Below are 18,873 nucleotides of genomic sequence, written 5' to 3' on the forward strand. Positions count from 1 at the left end.
TCAGTCCCTGCCCTCCTGAAGCTTCTAAACTCCTGTGGGAAAAGACTCAAAGTAGAAGAATCAAGTATGTCAGTATGAAATAATGGGTAAAAAGGGCACATAAGATTTTGTTGAACAAGTTGTATCTGAATAAAGTTTTACTGAGTGGAGTGCGGAGGAGGAGACCCCGGGCTGTGGACGAAGGAGCGGGATGCAGGAGTTAAAGCCTGGTGGGAGGGAGCGCGCAGCTCAGGTGTGGTGGGGTCGCCCCTTGAGTTGCCAGGCTTTGGGAGTCCGCCCTTCCTCCCATTTGAAGCTGAGGGAGTGTGGGCAAGTAACAACCTCCTGACCTGCTACTTGAGATTATTTCACACTTTATGAGATTAAAAGAACCAAAGGAAATTATGTCTAAGACATCTTCATCTCAAAATTGGGACTCATTATTTTAAATTATAAAAGTATTACATGTTTCTAGCTGGAGAGAGAAAAAAATGACATATGAAAATGTATGATCCCACCACCTAGAGATAATCAGAGTTCATTTTTTCTATGTGTATATTTGTTTTTTAAGAAGAATAGGCTCAAACCTTATATACTGCTTTGAAATCAGATTTTTTTTTTTTTTACTTTATGCATCAGAGGGATTTTTTTATGGCCGTAGATATGGATTTCTCCCTTTCAGTGGCATTTCTCCCATTAATGGCTATAGCATAATAATAGTTAATTGGTAGATTATTATAAATTTAATTGCTAGGTCAAAAGTATGTATCTTTTAAGCCTTTCTAGATATTGCCAAACAGTCTTCTAGGAAAGTTGTACCATTTACGTTCCCACCATCAGGATGTAAGAGTACTTGTTTGTCTAGCACCATTGCCAATACTGAGGATATTCACTTTAATCTTTGCCTATCTGGTAGGTAGGTTAAAAATTGCCATCTTAATTTAAAGAAAATTTAATTGTAAAATATATACCATCTTTGTTGATTAAGAATTATTGCTTTAGTGTGACTTTGACCTTCTGGAGCATAGGAAGGAACTGTTAATAACCACTGGGATTAGCATTTATTGGCCTTCGTAAATGTTTATTGAATTAAACTCAATGGATTTCAGTTCATGTCTAGTCAGTTTATGAGAGTGAGGGAAAGGATAGAGGACGAGTTCTTATTTTTGTAATATAATGTGGATTGCTGAATGATGGTATTCAAAGGTAGGATTTTGGCTAACCAATGTGATGTGAACATGTATTATGCCTGTTACTTGGGTGTTCTGGTAGGTGTTTTATTATGTAGCATGTTCACTATTTTGCAGAAGAGAATTTTGAGCCACAGGTTACACAGCTGAGCTGGGATTCAAAATTGGGTTCGCCTTACTTTCCAATATATGGGCACTCCTTAACGTATTGGCAGGATGTTGTCTTGAACAGCCATGCATAAATGTTTATCTACCACCTCCGGGTGCACACTCTGCAGCTGGCTAACAACAGCCTTTCCCAGCCTGGCCAGCTGAGGCAAGGCAGGGGATGCTCTTTGTGGGACGGGGAATGGACCAAATCCCCCACCTTGCCTGTGTCATCCAGATAACCTGTGGGAGGCCATGCAGAAGGTCTGAGCTCAAAAGTAGTTCCAGTGAAGGCCCCTCATGGCTCTTGTCACCAGACAAAATAAAATGTTTTATTTTACATCATGCAAGGCCAAATCAAGAATGTCAGCTTTTGGCCCTGGCTGGAGTGGCTCAGTGGATTGAATATCATCAGCCTGTGACCCAAAGGGTTGCTGTTTCCATTCCCAACAGGGCACATGCCTGGGTTGTGGGCCAGGTCCCCAGCAGGGGGTGCATGAGAGGCAACCACACACTGATGTTTCTCTCCCGCCCTTCCCTTCTCTATAAATAAATAAAAATCTTTAAGAATGTCAACTTTACAATGTTGGCACCTTGTCTGGATAAAGAAGGAATATGGCAGGCTAGGATTCTCTCTGTTCTAATTATCATGATGCTATGAATCATAATGTATCCAGTAGGAGTGAAAATGTGAATCAAAACTTTACATAAAATGCAGGCATCAGGCACACAAACCTGTGTAAAGCAAGGAGAATACAGTACTTTAGCCTTCCAGGGCAACAGGAGAGGAAACTGGGAGAAAAGGGAGGCAGAGTACTGCTTAATTTTACCTTTGTCAGCCCTATTTATCTTGAGCTGGTCAAAACTAGAAGCTGCTCTAGGAACAATGCAATGTCTTCCGTGTTTAGGAGCATTGCTAGATTCAGCCCATGACTTTTCCTTAGCAAGTTGCTTAATCTTTCAGACTATAAGGTTTACTTTCTAGGATTATCATGAGGATTATATGAGATATTTGTAAAACACTTCAAACAGTGGCATACGTTGAAGTGTTCAAGATAGCTATTAATGTATTGTGTACTTAGGTATTTTGCTTTGACTCATCATTTTCATATGAATGTTTTCGTCTTCTTTTTAAAACATTTTTGGCTTCGTATAAAGGACTTTTTATTTCTAGGGTATCACTGACCACAAGAAGAAATGAATGATAATAGTCAGAACTTTAAATCCATCACCATAGAGATTATCTGGTTTTATCACCTCTATTTAGAAGATGGGGAGCAAATGGAAATACTTGACTTGTCCAAGTTTGATCAAATAATGGTGACAATGTTGCAGTTAGAAATTATATCTTCTAAATCTTCTCATTTTTAATTTGGTAATCAAATTATTATTTTAAAGTTTATGGACATTACATCCTATTGTTGAATTAGACATCTGTTGGGGCAATAAAACAGTATAATGAACACACCTTTACTCCTACTCTGTTTAGATGACTTTAAGGAGATTTCGTTTTGTAATCAAATTTGATCTGAGAAGTGAGAATTGATGGCTGTTTACTGCTTTATGGTAAAACTGAAGTTATTAAGCTCTTGGATCTTACACTTGGCTCACAGAGAGTGACTTATTTGGACAAGGTTCAGACAAATAATTTGGAATACAGATTTATTTGCTGTGGAGAATTCCACCGTAATCTGGTTAACAAATCTTTCCTCCTTTGGTCCATCCACTGCGACAAGGTTTAGCTTATAGATTGTTTTTGTGTGGCCAGCAAACTGAGAATGGGGTTTGTTTATTCATTTTTTAAGAGTTGGGAGAAAAATAAACAAAGATGAGTGTGTGACACATACCTTATGTGACCTGCAAAGCCTAAAATATTTACTATCTAGTTCTGTATCGAAAAAATTTCTCAGCACCTGGCTGAGGACATGAAAATGGCTTTATTATGATAGAATTTGATCTAATGAAATGTTTTGATTTGTTTTAAAGATACACCCTCTTTAGGAAGATTTAATATAAAAGTACAAATTTAGATAAAATATTTAGATAATAATTTTAACACCATCACTAAAGGGTTCTTTATGTTGTAGAAAGACTTTCACATTGTTTGCTTAAGCAGGAACCCTCTCTACTGGTACAAGTGTTTGTTTTCAGATCATTAACTATTTGGCTGGCACGTGTAAAGCTGGTATGTGTGTTTCACTGCCAGTTGACGGCCAAGGAACTGAAGATAAACTTTCTTACAGTTTATAGACGATAGGTACATGAATTCTTTCATCATTTTTTGAAGCCATACAAGCTCCATTGCCCTGCTTGCCCCGTTAAAGGTATATTAACTGCATCCCATGAGGTACATATATATAGCATTTTTATTTTCTTTTATTTTACTTCTCAAACTATTAGGCAGTATGTGTTTTCCAAATACAACTTGGAATTTAGTGACTTTTGTTTCTTAAATGGTTTGGCCACTAAAGATAATTTTTAAATGTCTGTCAATGTCATATACTGGCATCCTGAATTTTAACGTTTTTTAAATCCTTCTAATTGCATATAAGAGAGAGAGTTCATGCATGGTGAGCTTTTTAATGTCTTCAAACGTCATTCAGCTTAGCTGTGGCAAGGCAGCTGAGTACCAATAACTTAGTCCAGTGACTAGAAAGTTTTCCTAAGTTTAGTGAAGGAGGTATGTGTTATGAGCTTATACTATTAATTGATCTGTTACTTACGACAGATAGCCACTTGAGTTTTATAAACATGAATGATGAATTATTTTAACAGATTGTGGTAAAGGCCTAGGACAAGCAATTACAGATGAGGTCTAGGTATGAAAATAGCGACTGTGGTTGTGATTAAAGATACGAATTTTGTTGGCACAGTGAACACCCAAGTGTGCTTTATAGTTCCCTTGGCTTTGACTCTGTGCTAGAGCAATGTCTGTCCTTTTCCTCTGCATTGAAAGGACTATTTATCCTTTTAAATGTATTCAGAAAGACAGCACATTTTACTTAAAAAAAAAAAAAAAAAAGATACGAATTTTGGTAAAGAATCTTCTGTGTATCCGCCAGGTGCTATAGAGTGAATGTGTACCCCACCTCCCCGTCAACTGTTGAAATCCTAACCCTCTGCGTGCTGGCATTAGAAGGTGGGGCCTTTGATAGGTGATTAAGTCATGGGGGTGGAGCCCGCATAAGTGCTGTTAGGCCCTTATAAAAGAGACACCTGAGAGCTCTCTCACCACTTTGGCCATATGGGGGCTCGGTGAGAAGATGGCTGTCTATGAACCAGTGAGTCAGCCCTCTCTAGACACCAAATCTGCCAGCGCCTTGGCCTTGGACTTCCCAGGCTCCAGAACTGTGAAAACTGTCTTTCATTGAAAAGGCACCAAGCCTACGGTAGTGTTTTTGTTGTAGCAGCTGGGAGGGACTAAGACAACCTGGTTGCTGTTTTTGGTGAGCAAGCAGGCACAGTGTCTATGAGGAAAAGGATAATGTCTTGCCTGTGAGCACCTTTAAAGCTAGAACTTTTACTGTTAAGAGACCTTAGACCTTACCCAAAGAATATTAGTTGAATGAAGGGGACCGACCTGACACTTACAGCCTGCTTAAGGAAACGCACAAGCACACTGACACACAAACACAACATTGAAGTGTCTTAAGTGTGCAATGTGTTGTTGGGACTAACAAAGAAGGGCACTTAACTAGACATGCGGAATCGAAGCTTCCTAGAGGAAACAAAATGAGACTGAAAGGATAAGATAGGGTTCTCAGATGTGGCGAGAAAGGAAGACTGTTCCAGAAAAAAGTGACAGCATGCGGAAGATTTAGAGTTGGGAGAGGACAAGACCTCCCTGCGGCACTAGAAGAAGTTGTGAATAGCTGGAACCTAGGTGGGGGCGGGGGGGAGGGGTGGGCGGTGGGGGGGGAGCATGGTGAGAATGGGCAGGTAAGGTAAGAAGCATTGGCCATTACAGTTTGCCCTTCACTGCAAGAGCAGGAAGAAGACCCCGAAGAGTTTTTTTCTAACATCTTATGAGTATTCCAAACATGCAGAAAAGTTGAAGGAGTTTTACAGTTAATACTTACACCCAAACCTAGATCCTTCCATTAATACTTAACTGTATTTTCAATGTCACATGTCCCACTATGCAATGCTTTTTAAAAAAACAAATGCATTTCAAAGTAAACTGCAGACATCAGTATATTTTCCTTTATGTACTTTGGTATGCATATCATTGACTAGAATCCCCTAAAGGGTCTTTAGAGGGAGAGGGGCATGCTGAGATTGTTTCAGGCAGACCACTCATCTGCAGGATGGGGAACGGATGGGGAGTGATGTGAACTTAGTGAATGTTCACTTTTGAGTGTCATGTTTATATATTGAGGAGAAGAGAGCTGGGAGGAGGTCATGGGTTAAGTGCCTAAAGGCATAAAAAGAGAAAATAACAGCCTAACAAATAACATGATTGGAAGACGTGGGTAACCCTGGCACAAGACTATGTCTTTGCAAATACCTCAGATTAAGATTCCTGGAAATAGTAGGGGACAAGTGAGATTTTATTTCTAGAATATGGCTTCATTGGCCTTTGTAGGATTTTGATGAAATAGCACTATTTTCAGAGGTCCGTATTTGCGATCAAGACAAATCACATCAAAGTTCATTTAGGTGTAAAAAAAGTGATAGCTACAGGAAATGGTCATTATAATTGAAGCTTAAGGCTTATGAAAAGAAGAAAAAAAGATAAGCATAAATCCCATTACCCAGAGAGACACACATTTCTGGGAGTGGGAAGGGGATGGAGACCTTCATGTTGGGAGAGGAGGCTCCAGACCCTGCAGAGACTTATGAAAAGAAGAAATAGGCACTTAATATATGTAAAATGCGAGTGTTTAATTTTCAATCAACTATAACTTCCAAATGTTATTAAAGGTGAAGAAGGGAGAAGCCTAGTTGCTAGAAATTTTGTTCCCAAAAGGATTTTGTTTCAGTAAGCAACAGTGCTTCTTTAAATATCTTGAGAATCTTTTCTGTGCCAAGCACAGTTAGGTATTAGAATATTCTTAGGAATCAGATATTCTTCTGTTTTTTCCCTCTTCCCATTTTCTCTGAGAATAAAGGGAAGTTGTCCTTTTGAGAAGGTTGGCTTGCATTCTATCAGGAGGCTTGGACAACTGCCATGCTCCCACAGTTTCGGTGACTGTGGCCTGGCCTCAGTTTCTTCATCTGTAAGTAGAGAGGGTTTCATTAGAGGTCTTTATAGTCTGTGTATGTTTATGAAAGGTTCTTTACTCTCAGTGTGAACACTTTTGATTTTTACTGTGAGAAATTTCAAAATCACAGGGTGGGAAAAAAGTCTCACACTACCACATTCACCACATTACATTTATTTGACAGTATGTTCTTTTTCAGATGTAATGTTGTAATGTTTATCTTACAATGGATCCGCAAGGTGCTGAGTGTTAACAGGCACAGCTATGTTCATATGAAATTTCAAGAGAGAAATCACCAGTATAGAAAAACAAACTTCGTTCCCAGCTCTTAGAGGTGGAATCAGGAGGAGGGGAACATAACCCCCTATCACTCAGTGGCAGCCCGCAGAGAAAAATGCCCTAAATCATTTTTCTTCTTCTTCTGAATAGCACTGATCCCCTGAAAGCAGAAATACCCGTCTGTTTTCTGAATTACAGTACAACAATAGTAAGCAGTATTGTTTTAATGGCTTTTAAAGATGGCAGCAGTGTTGTATGTTGGAACACGTATGCCAGGGCGGGTCACACAGTGTAAGCCAGGTTGATGGAGTCTCAGATACGGCCTCAAGCCTGCCAGTTCTCTGGCTCTGTGGGGGTGGGGGGAGCCTCAAAAAAGGCACAATGTCCTTTGCTCACCTTTCTGTCTTGGAGACAGCTGTCCCCAAGCTCTTGCCCTGAAGATGCAAGACGCGTCAGTTCTTCCCTGTATGCCACTGGTGCCTTTCAAGCTGCTGTCCTGGTGTTGCTGGAGCTCAGAGGTAAAGTGTCTGAGTAAGTTTGGCACAGGCCCTTTTAAGAGGAACTGCCAGGGAGTCCAGTTTTGTTTCATTTTTTTTTTCCAACTCCAATCTCGCTGGTTTTTACAGCCAGAAGTTATGGGGGTTTTTCTTCCTGGCACTGGTACCCTGGGCTGGGGAGCCTGGTGTGGAGCTGGGACCCCTTGCTGCCAAGATACCCTTCCCGAGCTTTTATCCACCGTGCTTGGGTAATAGGACCCACCTGTTTGCTGTCTCCATGTCTCCACTTCTCCACGTCCCCTTCCCTTCTGGACTGATGTGGTTACTTTAGTTCCCTAGTTGTCAGATTTCCGTTCAACTCAGTCTCTGACAATTCTGAGTGATCTTTGGTTGGTAGTTTAGTTGTAATTTTGATGTGGTTTTGTGAAGAGGTGAATTGTGTTTTATCTATGCCTCCATCCTGACTGGAGGTCCTCATCCTTTTTCATAGGCTCTGTATTTCAAACCCATTAATACACCATTTTTAAAATACTCCCAAAGTGGGTAAGGGGACAAAATTTGTGTTCTTCATTCAGGGATTTGTGAATCTCACATCTTTTTTGTTAAGATTATCAGTCGCTGCTCTGTAGGAAGCCTAGGAATATACATTTCGCTAGGGAAAGAGTGGAGTCAATAGGCATCTTAGTCACAGGCCCTCCCTGGGCACTGGGGTTGCAGCAGTAAACAAAACACAAAAATGCTTTTTCCTTTGGAGCTTTTTGGGGGGGAGGGGGGACTAAGTAAATACGATTATGTTAATAAGTTCAATGGAAAAAAACAAAACAAGAAGGAATGGGAATGCTGGGAGGCTGTGATTTTAAATGAGGTGGCTAGGGCCAGCTGCCTGAGGAAGACAGCTGGGGGCAGGTGGGAAGAAGGTTAGGCAACATACAGATTTATATAGAAGGTTAGGCAACCTGTAGATTTTTGCAGAGGGCATGTGCTATGTAGAGGGAGCAGTGGATAGGAAGGCCTCGAAGTTGGAATCTTATGTTAATAATTATATAAGTGAGTGTGTTGGGGAAAGGTGGCAAAATAATGGCATTACTTTTGTGTGTGTTGAAATTTGCGGTATTACTCTGCTGAGAGCTCCTTACTCAGACCCTTTGTCTGAAAGGGCACCCAGTCAGCATACGGAGAAGGTCACAAGGCATTGGCACAGCGCGTCCTGAGGCTGTGGTTCGTGGCAGGTGCCAGGTGCCAGGTCCTGGAGAAGGCAGAAAGAGCTTCAAAACCACCTGGTGGGTCAGGTTCGCATATATAATTCTCCTACTCCTTGGACCCCCCCAAACCAGAATGTGGCGGCACATGGATGCTGTGTGCACAGGTGTGGACATACTGCCCGCATACCCATCCCCCAACAAATGGCTGCTGTAACCTCCCAAGCACGCATCAGGGAAGAGGCCCCCCAGGCCCAGAAGCCACAGGACGAGAAATGCCGAGTATCTAGAGTACGGTGGGGCGTGGTGGTTGTGGGAGGGAGGGGTTGTCCTCATGATCTGGGTAGGCATGCCCACTTGCCCTGGGACGAGGGGTGAGGGGCTGCCGCCAAAGGAGGGCCACAGTGTGGTCCTCTAAATGGTGGAGGGCACAACAAGGGCCTCTCTTGCCTGGGGCAACTGCCTAGACCAGTTTCGAAGGTGCTCATTAAATATCTTTTGAGTAAACATCTGAAAATAAATAAGCCTGTGTTGCCTCTTAAAAAAAAAAGAAAGAGAAATTTGCGGTATTGATGGGACATCCGGATGACCAGTAAGCAGTTCAGGAGAGGCCGGGGCTGGAAGGAAATCTGTGGGTCCCCGGATTGTCGGCGGTATTGAAGTCCTGGAGTTCCAGATAGAGTGAGAGGAGGAGGGGACTGAAGAAGGGAACACAGACGTTGGGTGGGTATGAAAGAGCTACCTGAAGGGAAGATTTAGGAACAGCCTCGTCAGAGGTAAGTAGTAGAGTAGGAGTGTTATTGAAGCTACAACAAGGGAGAGTCTTCTCTGACTTCTCTCTCGCCCATCTCCACAAACTCCCAACCATTTCAGCCTTTGAGTACAGCTGCCCCCACTCCAAGGCCAAACCTTAGCACAGGCCTACTTCATTTCTTGCTAGGACTCCAGTAATAGTCTGCTATCTAGTCTCCTTACTCCTAAACGTAGCCTTTTCAGTCTGTCTTGCACACTTGCCATGGTGTATTTTCTAAAATGCCAAAACACTGCCAGCGGCTCCCCACTCTCTTCAGGATAAGGTCTGACTAGCCATCTCAGCCTGGCGCAACATGCCCTTCGTGATCTGACATGATGTTTGTTCTCACTTTTTGGCTCCTTTTCCCTTTACATTAGAAATTCCATGCATTCGAATTATTTGTCCGTTCTGGGAGGACATCTTTCCCTCCAGGCCTCTGTATATGCTTTCCTTACTTTCTAGAGTGACTGACTCTCCATAGCTCATTGACACTACAAGATTTGGCTGAAGTGTTACCTTCTCTTCAGAGCCCTTTCTGAGCTCCAAGCAAAGCCAGAATTTTCCCTTATGGTTGGCTTCCCAGTTTGTCACTTACCGCTAGTGTAGTCCTGATGACAATATCTTGCCATTGTCTTCTGTTTGTTTTCCCTCTCCAATTTATGAGCTCCTAGAGGACAGCAGCCTTGACATACAGATATTTGTACTCCTAGTGCTTGGCGCAGTGTAGTCAATGTCTAAGGCACTGGTTCTCAGAGTGGTCCCAGGCCAGAGCATCAGCAACCCTGGGCGGCTGTTAGAAACGCAGATCCTCGGGCCCCACCCCAGGCTTACTGAATCAGAAGCTCAGGAGGTGAGGCCCAGCAGTGTGTGTTTTAACAAGCCCCCCAGGTGAGTCTGACACATTTTTTTGAGAACCATTAGTCCAGTGAAATGAAGTACGGAAAACGTTCACTCAGGATAAACCGCTGGCTCTTGTATTCAGTCTTTAGAAAAGGGAGACATCTATGCTCTAGTAATGGCTGCAAGAACTTAAAATAGTGAGCCTTGTGGCGAAGACTGACAATATTTTTGATGTCATGAATTTGGGCTCAAAATCTGTTCTGAGCCTATTAAGCCTTTAAAATTCGAATTAGCTAAACTAAAAGGAAGATGCAAAGTTGTTATGTAAAGAACCACTCATAATGTCAACATCAGAGATAATCAAATTACCAGTGATTATTTCTATCTGATATTATGGTTTTTATTCTTTTATGCTTAAGATGATCTGTGAATATATATATATATATATATATATATTTTATTCAGGAAACTTTTTATTTGGGTCATTTGAAATATTAAAAAAGTGCTGAAATACACTGATCTGAAATTTTTTTGCCCCTGAAGTATATTTTCTTCCTTCCTCTCTTTCTTTTTCTTTCTTTCTTTCTTTCTTTCTTTCTTTCTTTCTTTCTTTCTTTCTTTCTTTCTTTCTTTCTTTCTTTCTTTCTTTTCTTTTTCTCTTTCTTTCTCTCTCTCTCTTTCTTTCTTTTCTTTTGAAGGACATTAGTTTCAGGTGTACAGCATGGTGATTCAACATTTATATACCTCGTGAAGCGATCACCATAATAAGTATAGTGACCATCCAGCACCATATAAAGTTATTGCAATATTATTGACTATATTCCATATGCTGTACATTACATCCTCAGGACTTATTTTATAACTGGAAGTTTGTATCTCTTAATCCCCTTCCTTTTTGGGGGATTAAGGGGACCTTTTTTGTCCACCCCTAACTCTTTTTACTCTTTTTAAGGTATCTTTTCACTTTCTAACATCTAAAGTGAGAAATAAGGTAAATCTTGTGTCATATTAAATGGTGTTTTATGTAAATACTGCCTATTTTTATGCATCTGTATATACTTTGGAAAATTCTTATTGAACATTGTGTTGTTGATATAAACCTCTATCATAAGTCTGGGGACTAAGGTTTTGCTTATTATACATAACATTGTTTCTGTGCAACAGTCATTTATCATTTGGTGTCATTTTAACTTAGAGGACTTCTTTTAGGAAAGTAGTCTGCCATATAAAAGAAATCTTGATTCTTTTTTTTCTAGTTCTAGAACAGGCTCAGAGACTTGATTTCAAGTTAATAGACTTTATTTTTTAGGGCAGGTTTAGGTTCACCGCAAAATTGAGTGGGAAATAGAGCGTTTCTGAATACTCCCTATCTCCACATTCGCAGAACCTCCCCCACTATCGATACCCCACACAGTGGCACATTTATTACAGTTATTACAGTCGATGAACCGACATTAACACTTTGTCACCTGAAGTCCATGAAGGTTCATTCTTGGCGTTACACATCATATGGGTTTTCACAAATGTATGACATGAATCTAGCATTATAGTATGCAGAATAGTTTCACTGCCATAGAAATCCTCTACTCTGCCTATTCAGACTCTCTTTAAAAGGTTTTCATAGATCTCCTTACACGGTGATTTAAATTATTTTAAAATCTAATGTTCATGCCTAGGGAGGTGAGTAGATAAAAATTCTTTAAATTCTTTTTGTTTATAGTCCTTGGACAATTACAAATCCAAAACAAATGATAAACTAAATGCCATAAGAACTACACAACTGATAACATTCAGTTAGCACTCAATATAACAAATGATGTTTTACTGAAATTAAATGCTTTTTAGGTTTAATGGTAGACATAAGTACTTATGTATTTTGTGTTTCACTGGTTAACTTTATTTTTTCCATTTTAAGCATGAATTATCATGGGAGTCTTTGTCATTATTATACATATTACTGTTTTCAACCCAATCTATTATTTCGATGCGCTGTCTTAATAGTACACAGCAAAAATAGTACTGAAAAATAAGGACTTGCTTAATCACAAGTTCTTTATTGCTTATTTAAGGCTACACTTATTGCTATGCAGTGTTGGAAAATTGTTCATAAAAAGAACCAGCCCGGCCAGTACAGTTGAATATAGAACTGCCTGCTCTGTGATACTTTTTTTGAGTTTTACATGCTCGTTCTGTCTGCATCACTTGGCCTCAGCTTGGCACCAGTAGGATTATAAACACCAATGCAGAGGTAGGTTCTGCAGTCTTGTGGCAGCGTTTAGATGTAAAGATAGTCGTTCAGAAGATCTAAGACATAAGTAATTTTTTCAAAGCTCAATGTGAAAATGAAAATAATTTTAAAATTCTTACAGAACTCATGAATCTCTAGGAGTAAGTCCTTAGATTCAAGAAACTATTAACATAATATTAGTAATAACTAAATAAGTTTATGAAATAGTACCATGTAGTATTGAAATAAATTCATAATATAAAAAAAATTCCTCACCAAAACATTGAATAGCTTGCCTAGTTTTAAACTTAAAACTTGGTGCCAAGTTTAAATCACATGACTTTTGCGATTAGTATTTTTAAAGTCTGCATTTCATTTTTGTCTGGTCTGCATTCCCTCTACCCTTTTTCGTACCCACTTTCCTACCCCCAACTGCCACCCCTCTCCCTTGCTACATATTTCTTATGGCCGCATGGTTTTGGCGAGGCTGCAGTTGCAGTTCCCTGCCCTAATCAGTGCTGATGTACCATCCATCCTCCATTAGTGGCCGATGTGTACACACGTGACCTGCACTGAGCCAGTTAGGAGTGTTTACCTGAGGTTCTACAGACTGAAAGCCGAAAAAGAGTCTTTTGTTCCTTGTAGATTAAACTGTGATGACATAAGAGTTGAGCTTCCTGAAAAATACCCACAGAGGAAGCCATTTATAATAGGACAGAACAGGAAAGTTAACAAAAGGAACAGAGACCCCAGGAGAGAAAATCCTGGCGTTGAAGCCTGCGTCTTCAGCTCTACGGTTTCCTGGGTATTTCCACAAAATAACCCTTCTGGTTGAAACTAGTTCTAGGGAGGTTTTTCACTTGGCACTGGAAAGCATCCGTGTTTGTGTGTGTGTTCCATATTATAATTTAAAAGATTTGTCCTTTTTTACAGGTGAAGATGGAGCTGGGAAAACAAGCTTAATAAGAAAAATTCAGGGAATTGAGGAGTACAAAAAAGGAAGAGGATTGGAATATTTGTATTTAAATGTTCATGATGAAGACAGGGATGGTGAGTGTCATCTGTTTGTAACCTAAATTTCCTGACACCTTTCAAAGGTGCACTGCTACTCCTGATAGTCTTTGAGTGTGTCGTTTTTTTTACTAAGAGTCCTACTATGTCATGCCAATCAGTACATAGTTATGCTAGATGTACTTTTATTGGTTTGGGATTGGGGTTCATAGAGTGATGTTTTTAAACATCTTAATGTATTTTGCTATGTAGACTTCAGCTTTCTTGCTGAATGTCAGTCCTTGAAGAATGTCAATTTTTCAGTTCATTTTCCCTCAGACAGTAAAATAATAGTATCCTGCGATTGTTTGCTGGCTCCCTTTTACTTTTTATCTTCTTTTCACTTTTTGACATAAAAATGTCATCTTCCCAGCTTTTCTTATGTGGTCAGCCATTTTTTCCTTCTATAGATCACTTGCTGTATCATTTTTATATATAATATCTTGAGTATACATGGCTCTGTCTGCTGACGGTAAGAATAGCAACGTGTTATTCATTCTGTGGTTTGAGATTGAGAAAGATGAAGTAGAGGATGCTGGTGTTCCATGTTGGCAGTTAAATCATTTTCCTGAATATTTGTTAGGCCTTTATTAAATTGGTAAATGTGACCTAAATAGTTGAACCTTGTCAAAAAAGACATCTCCTGTGGAGATGCCCTAAAATACCAAACAGTACTGTGAGTTGAATGATGAAATAACTTAATCCTGTTGCCTTGGTAACTTTCCTTTGTCTGTTGTAGATCAAACAAGATGTAATGTATGGATCTTAGATGGAGATCTGTATCACAAAGGCCTCCTTAAGTTTTCACTGGATGCCATTTCTCTGAAGGATACTCTAGTTATGCTGGTTGTTGATATGTCAAAGCCTTGGACTGCTTTGGATTCTTTACAGAAATGGGCAAGTGTTGTTAGAGAACATATTGACAAACTGAAAATTCCTCCTGAAGAAATGAAAGAAATGGAACAAAAGTGTGAGTAGTCTAGAAACATTAATAAAGATTTCAGATACAGATTTCCTAACTGGCTATCATAATTGTTAGGAATTTTTGACTTTGAATAAGGTTTCATGAAGGAAACATAATGTGAGTACTGTTTTTGAAATTAAGTTTAAATGATGTGCTAGGTTTCAACTGGAAATGTATGCATAATGGCAGCCTCTTTGAAAGAGGTGCCTTTGCTCCTTTGCCAAAAGGCCATATGTGTTCATTTTGAAGAGCTGTTTTCAAGATTTAAAATTTTGAATTTTTCTTCAGCTGCTCATTTTCAGCAGTTTCATTTCTTGGTAAGCAAAACAAGCTTATCAACTTTGTCAAAATGAAATATGTCCAAAAAGATGTTAACAACATAAATACAAAGATATTAAGCCAGCTTTATGATTCACAGAGTACATAATATATTTTGTACATGCCCGTGTACGTTGGAAGTTTTCATGGAAATTATGAAAATGATATGGGTCATTTCTCACAGGTCGTAAGCCAGTTGTCACAGTTCTTAGTTTCACTGAGAGTGCTTCATGTGCCAGTGTCGTACTTTGCTTAAGAAAACATACAGTGGGAATGCCGCTTTATCTTGCTTCATTGCTTATAATAATTTTTGGGGGCGAAGTGACAGCTTACTGGAATTTATATGCAAGAAAACAGTAAAAACTTAAGAGAATGTATGTACTAAATCATAGACAAAGATGTCTTACCGCTCTCAGTCTCTGCCTTTCTCTCCCTGTTAGCCGTTGCCTGTGCGGTTTTTCCCCTCTAAATTTATACTAGAGCAGTGGGCCCCAGACGAGCAGCGTCTATATCAGAACAGCTGGGAGCTAGTCACTAGTCAGAATACCCATTCTCAGGCCCCACGCCGACTGCAAAATCAGAAACTCAGGTGCATGCTAAAACTTGAGAACCGCTGTTAGATTTCAGCCTCTGATTTGAAGGGTAGCGGCTAACAGAGCTCCTAAGGGTATACGCATGCCCCTTTGTTCTTGGAGGAACTACACTCAGGTTTCACGATTTCCTCTTCCTTGACCCCCTGTAAGCTTTAACACACTTTCCTCCCTCACGTCTCTGTATAATACTCCCTCCTGTACTGTTTTAATCCTGTGCTGTGGATAATTTGTTTTCAGATTTGTTTTGCTTTTAAACACAGAGAGCAGCCCTATATGGAAGTCCCTGTGTGTGCCCGTCATGGCTGGTTGTCTCCTTGAGAATTCCTCAAAGAGGAATTACTGAGTCAGAGTATACATTGTTAAGGCTCTTGATATATTCATTTTAAATGAACTTTTTTAAAGGGAAGTTTTTATCTTGCAAATGAGTTCTAAAAATTTATCAGTGTTGGTAATGTCTCTTTAATTCTCTTCAGGGTTACAGAATGAATGCGGCCCAAGATTCACCTATGTAAAATGGAGACCTGAACAAAGAGTTTAGAGAAAGGGAGCTAATAATTTAGAAAGTCATCTAGGACTATCTTTTAAATTGTGGAAGCACCCCCCTCCCCCTGCCCGACACACACACTCATGTTTTTCTTGTATCCTTTTTCAGTACCCTTTGTGAATTGGAGAAGGTAGAGACCAAGTTATATTGCGACTAGCCCAACATGTTTTGCACAAACTAAGTAGACCTGTGCTGAATGCCACTTTGTGGAGCCATTCAGTGTTGTATTTTGCTTCCTAATAATTTATGTAGGTCCACTGTTTCTGTACTGTCGTGGAAATCGACTTCACAAATCCTTTTTTTTCCTTATCTTAAACAAGACGAAGTATAAACTCTAGTAAAATATATATTGAGTTTATGGCAGAAAAAAGCTACCCGCTGAAATAAAGCAATTTCTAAACTATGTATTAAATTACGTACTTTGCTTTTTCAGTGATCAGAGACTTTCAAGAATATGTAGAACCAGGAGAAGATTTCCCAGCTTCTCCTCAGAGAAGAAACACCGTGTCACAGGAGGACAAAGACGACAGTGTGGTTTTACCACTGGGGGCGGATACGCTTACACATAACTTGGGCATTCCAGTACTAGTAGTTTGCACAAAGGTTAGTTTGCTTCCTAGAGATTCTGATACTGATATTAACCAAGGATGAACAACTGTTTTGTTTCCCAGAACGCTTTTAAAGTTGACACATTATTTTTCCTGGATAATTTTTCTTAACACGTAGAAATAATAGTTTAAAATATTGAATGATATTCACATGTTGATTTTGTGATCTTAATCATAGTTTTTTTTTTTAAGGAAATGTTATTTCAGATACTCTATCTGTGATCAAATATCATTTCCCAAATTCCAATTAGACTTCATTATACAGTCAATTTAGTAGAAATAATTATAGGTTAGATTAATTATTAATTTTTATAATTTTTCCACATTAAATTTTGGTGTGTTAATATCAGAAGATTATGTATTTAAAATAAAATAGACTTTTAAACACCTAGTTTTAACACCTAAAGTAAAAGACTTTTAAGTACTCATAATGTAGTAAAGTTGATAGGCGGTTATCAGGGGCCTTTTATTTATTAAAGAGGTTCCGATAGGATTGCTAAAATTAAATTCTGTTCATTTAGTCTGTCACTGTATACTCTTTGTAATAAAATCAAATTTCCTTTAAATAATTTATATTTTGCCCTGACCAGCATGGCTGTTGGTTGGGTGTCGTCCTGCAAAACAAGGGGTCACCAGCAAAGCGACGGTCACATGCCTGGGTTGTGGCCTATGTGCAAGAGGCAGCTAGCTGACGGATGTTTCTCTCTCACATCAATGTTTCTCTCCCTCTCTTTGTCCCTCCCTTCCTCTCTCTAAAAATAAATAAAATCTTTTAAATATATATATATATATAAATGATTTATGTTTCAAATTTATCTTCTTCCCATTTGGTCCTAAGTAGTGTATGTCTTTCAAAAAAGAAAAGATTTTATTTATTTATTTTTAGAGAGAGGGGAAGGGAGGGACAAAGAAAGGGAGAGAAACATCGATGTGCGAGAGAAACATCTGTCCATATGCATCCCCAGTCCGGGACCTGGCCTGCGACCCAGGCATGTGCCCTGACCTGAATAGACCTGGTGACCTTTTTGGTCTGCAGTATGATGCCTAATCCACTGAGCCTCACCAGCCAGGGCAGTAGAATGTCTTTATTGTTTGTAAATCATGGAAAAGATAAGAAAAAGACAGAACATGTAAACCCTTTTGAGATCTAAAATTATTATTTTTTGTAACATATAAAATTCGCACATATAATTAAAGAAGGGTATGGAATTTATTCACCTTTTGGATAAAATTATAAAATATTTTAAATCTAGCTTAATTACACTCTCAACACTAAAACTTATCAGTGACAATTAGGGAAGGGTAGCATTTCGGTGAAGTCTCTTAGCTGCTTTTCAAATGATGATTCTGGTTTAATTAATTGTTACTTATACCTTTTCTTTAAAACTTTTTAAACTGTCACATTTCGTGTGGTTTGTTTTTGTTTTGTTTGGCAAAGAGCTGTTAATTAGTAGATATTTTCCCGTTTTATGCTACAACTTTCCTCATAAGTTTTCAATGGAAAAATACTAAGTCAACAGTATAATAAGTATCTTTGATCATTTACTTAAAATAAATGGATATGTTCTGTGAAATGGACAAATGTGCTACATCATTTTAGTACAAGGAAACTGTTCTGTGATGTATATGTGCATAACAAAAATCACATACCAAATTTGACCCCAAACTAATATTAGGTATAAAGAACATTATTAAGTGTTTATTTTTAGATTTTATACCTTGAATTCAGAAAGGTTTTGTTGAAGTTACTCGGATATAGTGATATTTGGACTTGCCTTTTTTCTTAACATTTTTCTGTAGCAAGTAGAAATCAGATTTGTTTCATTGATTGTACAGGTGACGTTTAAAAAATAGCCTGTAATTCCTTGCCCTTTTTTCCCCCTTTTTTTTGCTATTGGTGAAATTGTAGTGAGAGGGGAAAAGCACCAGAAAAGAAATGAAGGTCAACAGAGTTATCAGACAGACAGAGGAACAAAGAGGAAATAGTGAGAGGTGCAGACTTCTTGGATACAAAAGAGTGTTTTATAGAACTAAAATAGAGTTTAGATCTTAAAAGCTTCGTTCTAGGACATAAGTAGCTGAGGTACCGGTATTAAAAGCTTGTCCTGTTACTCTTCATTCTTTTCTGTACTAAAACTTTCTCTTTAGTGTTCTTATTACATTCAATATAACTTAGAATTCAAAGCTTTTATTTATTTGGGTGTTTTGTTTTTTTGTTTTTTTTTATTAGAGAGAGAGGAGATGGGAAGGAAAAAGAGAAGGGGGAGAAATATCAATGTGTGGCTGTCTCTTGCACACTGATCCCTGGGTACCCAGCCTGCAACTCAGGCATGTGCCCCAACTGGTGACCCTTTGGTTCACAGGCTGGTGCTCAATCCACTGAGCCACACCAGCCAGGGCGAGAATTCAAAGCTTTTTAAAGAAATAAAATTATTCATTAG

The 18,873-nt window shown here is 39.0% G+C and overlaps 1 protein-coding gene and 1 non-coding gene across 2 annotated transcripts in view; both read left to right on the forward strand.

Moving 5' to 3' along the window:
- Positions 1–18,873, forward strand: part of DYNC1LI1 (dynein cytoplasmic 1 light intermediate chain 1) — a 34,155-nt gene that overhangs the window by 4,850 nt on the left and 10,432 nt on the right. The window contains exons 3-5 of the mRNA XM_054595917.1: positions 13,289–13,405; positions 14,145–14,375; positions 16,258–16,427. Coding sequence (XP_054451892.1) covers positions 13,289–13,405; positions 14,145–14,375; positions 16,258–16,427 — 518 coding nt within the window. The remainder of the gene's footprint in view (positions 1–13,288; positions 13,406–14,144; positions 14,376–16,257; positions 16,428–18,873) is intronic.
- On the forward strand, positions 4,182–4,315 carry LOC129061122 (small nucleolar RNA SNORA22). The gene has a single exon (XR_008528087.1). It is a non-coding gene; the product is annotated as a small nucleolar RNA SNORA22 (small nucleolar RNA).

This window comes from Pteronotus mesoamericanus, unplaced genomic scaffold, assembly GCF_021234165.1.
Source record: "Pteronotus mesoamericanus isolate MK-2021 breed Mesoamerican mustached bat unplaced genomic scaffold, CSHL_Meso_final scaffold_54, whole genome shotgun sequence".
NCBI lineage: Eukaryota > Metazoa > Chordata > Mammalia > Chiroptera > Mormoopidae > Pteronotus > Pteronotus mesoamericanus.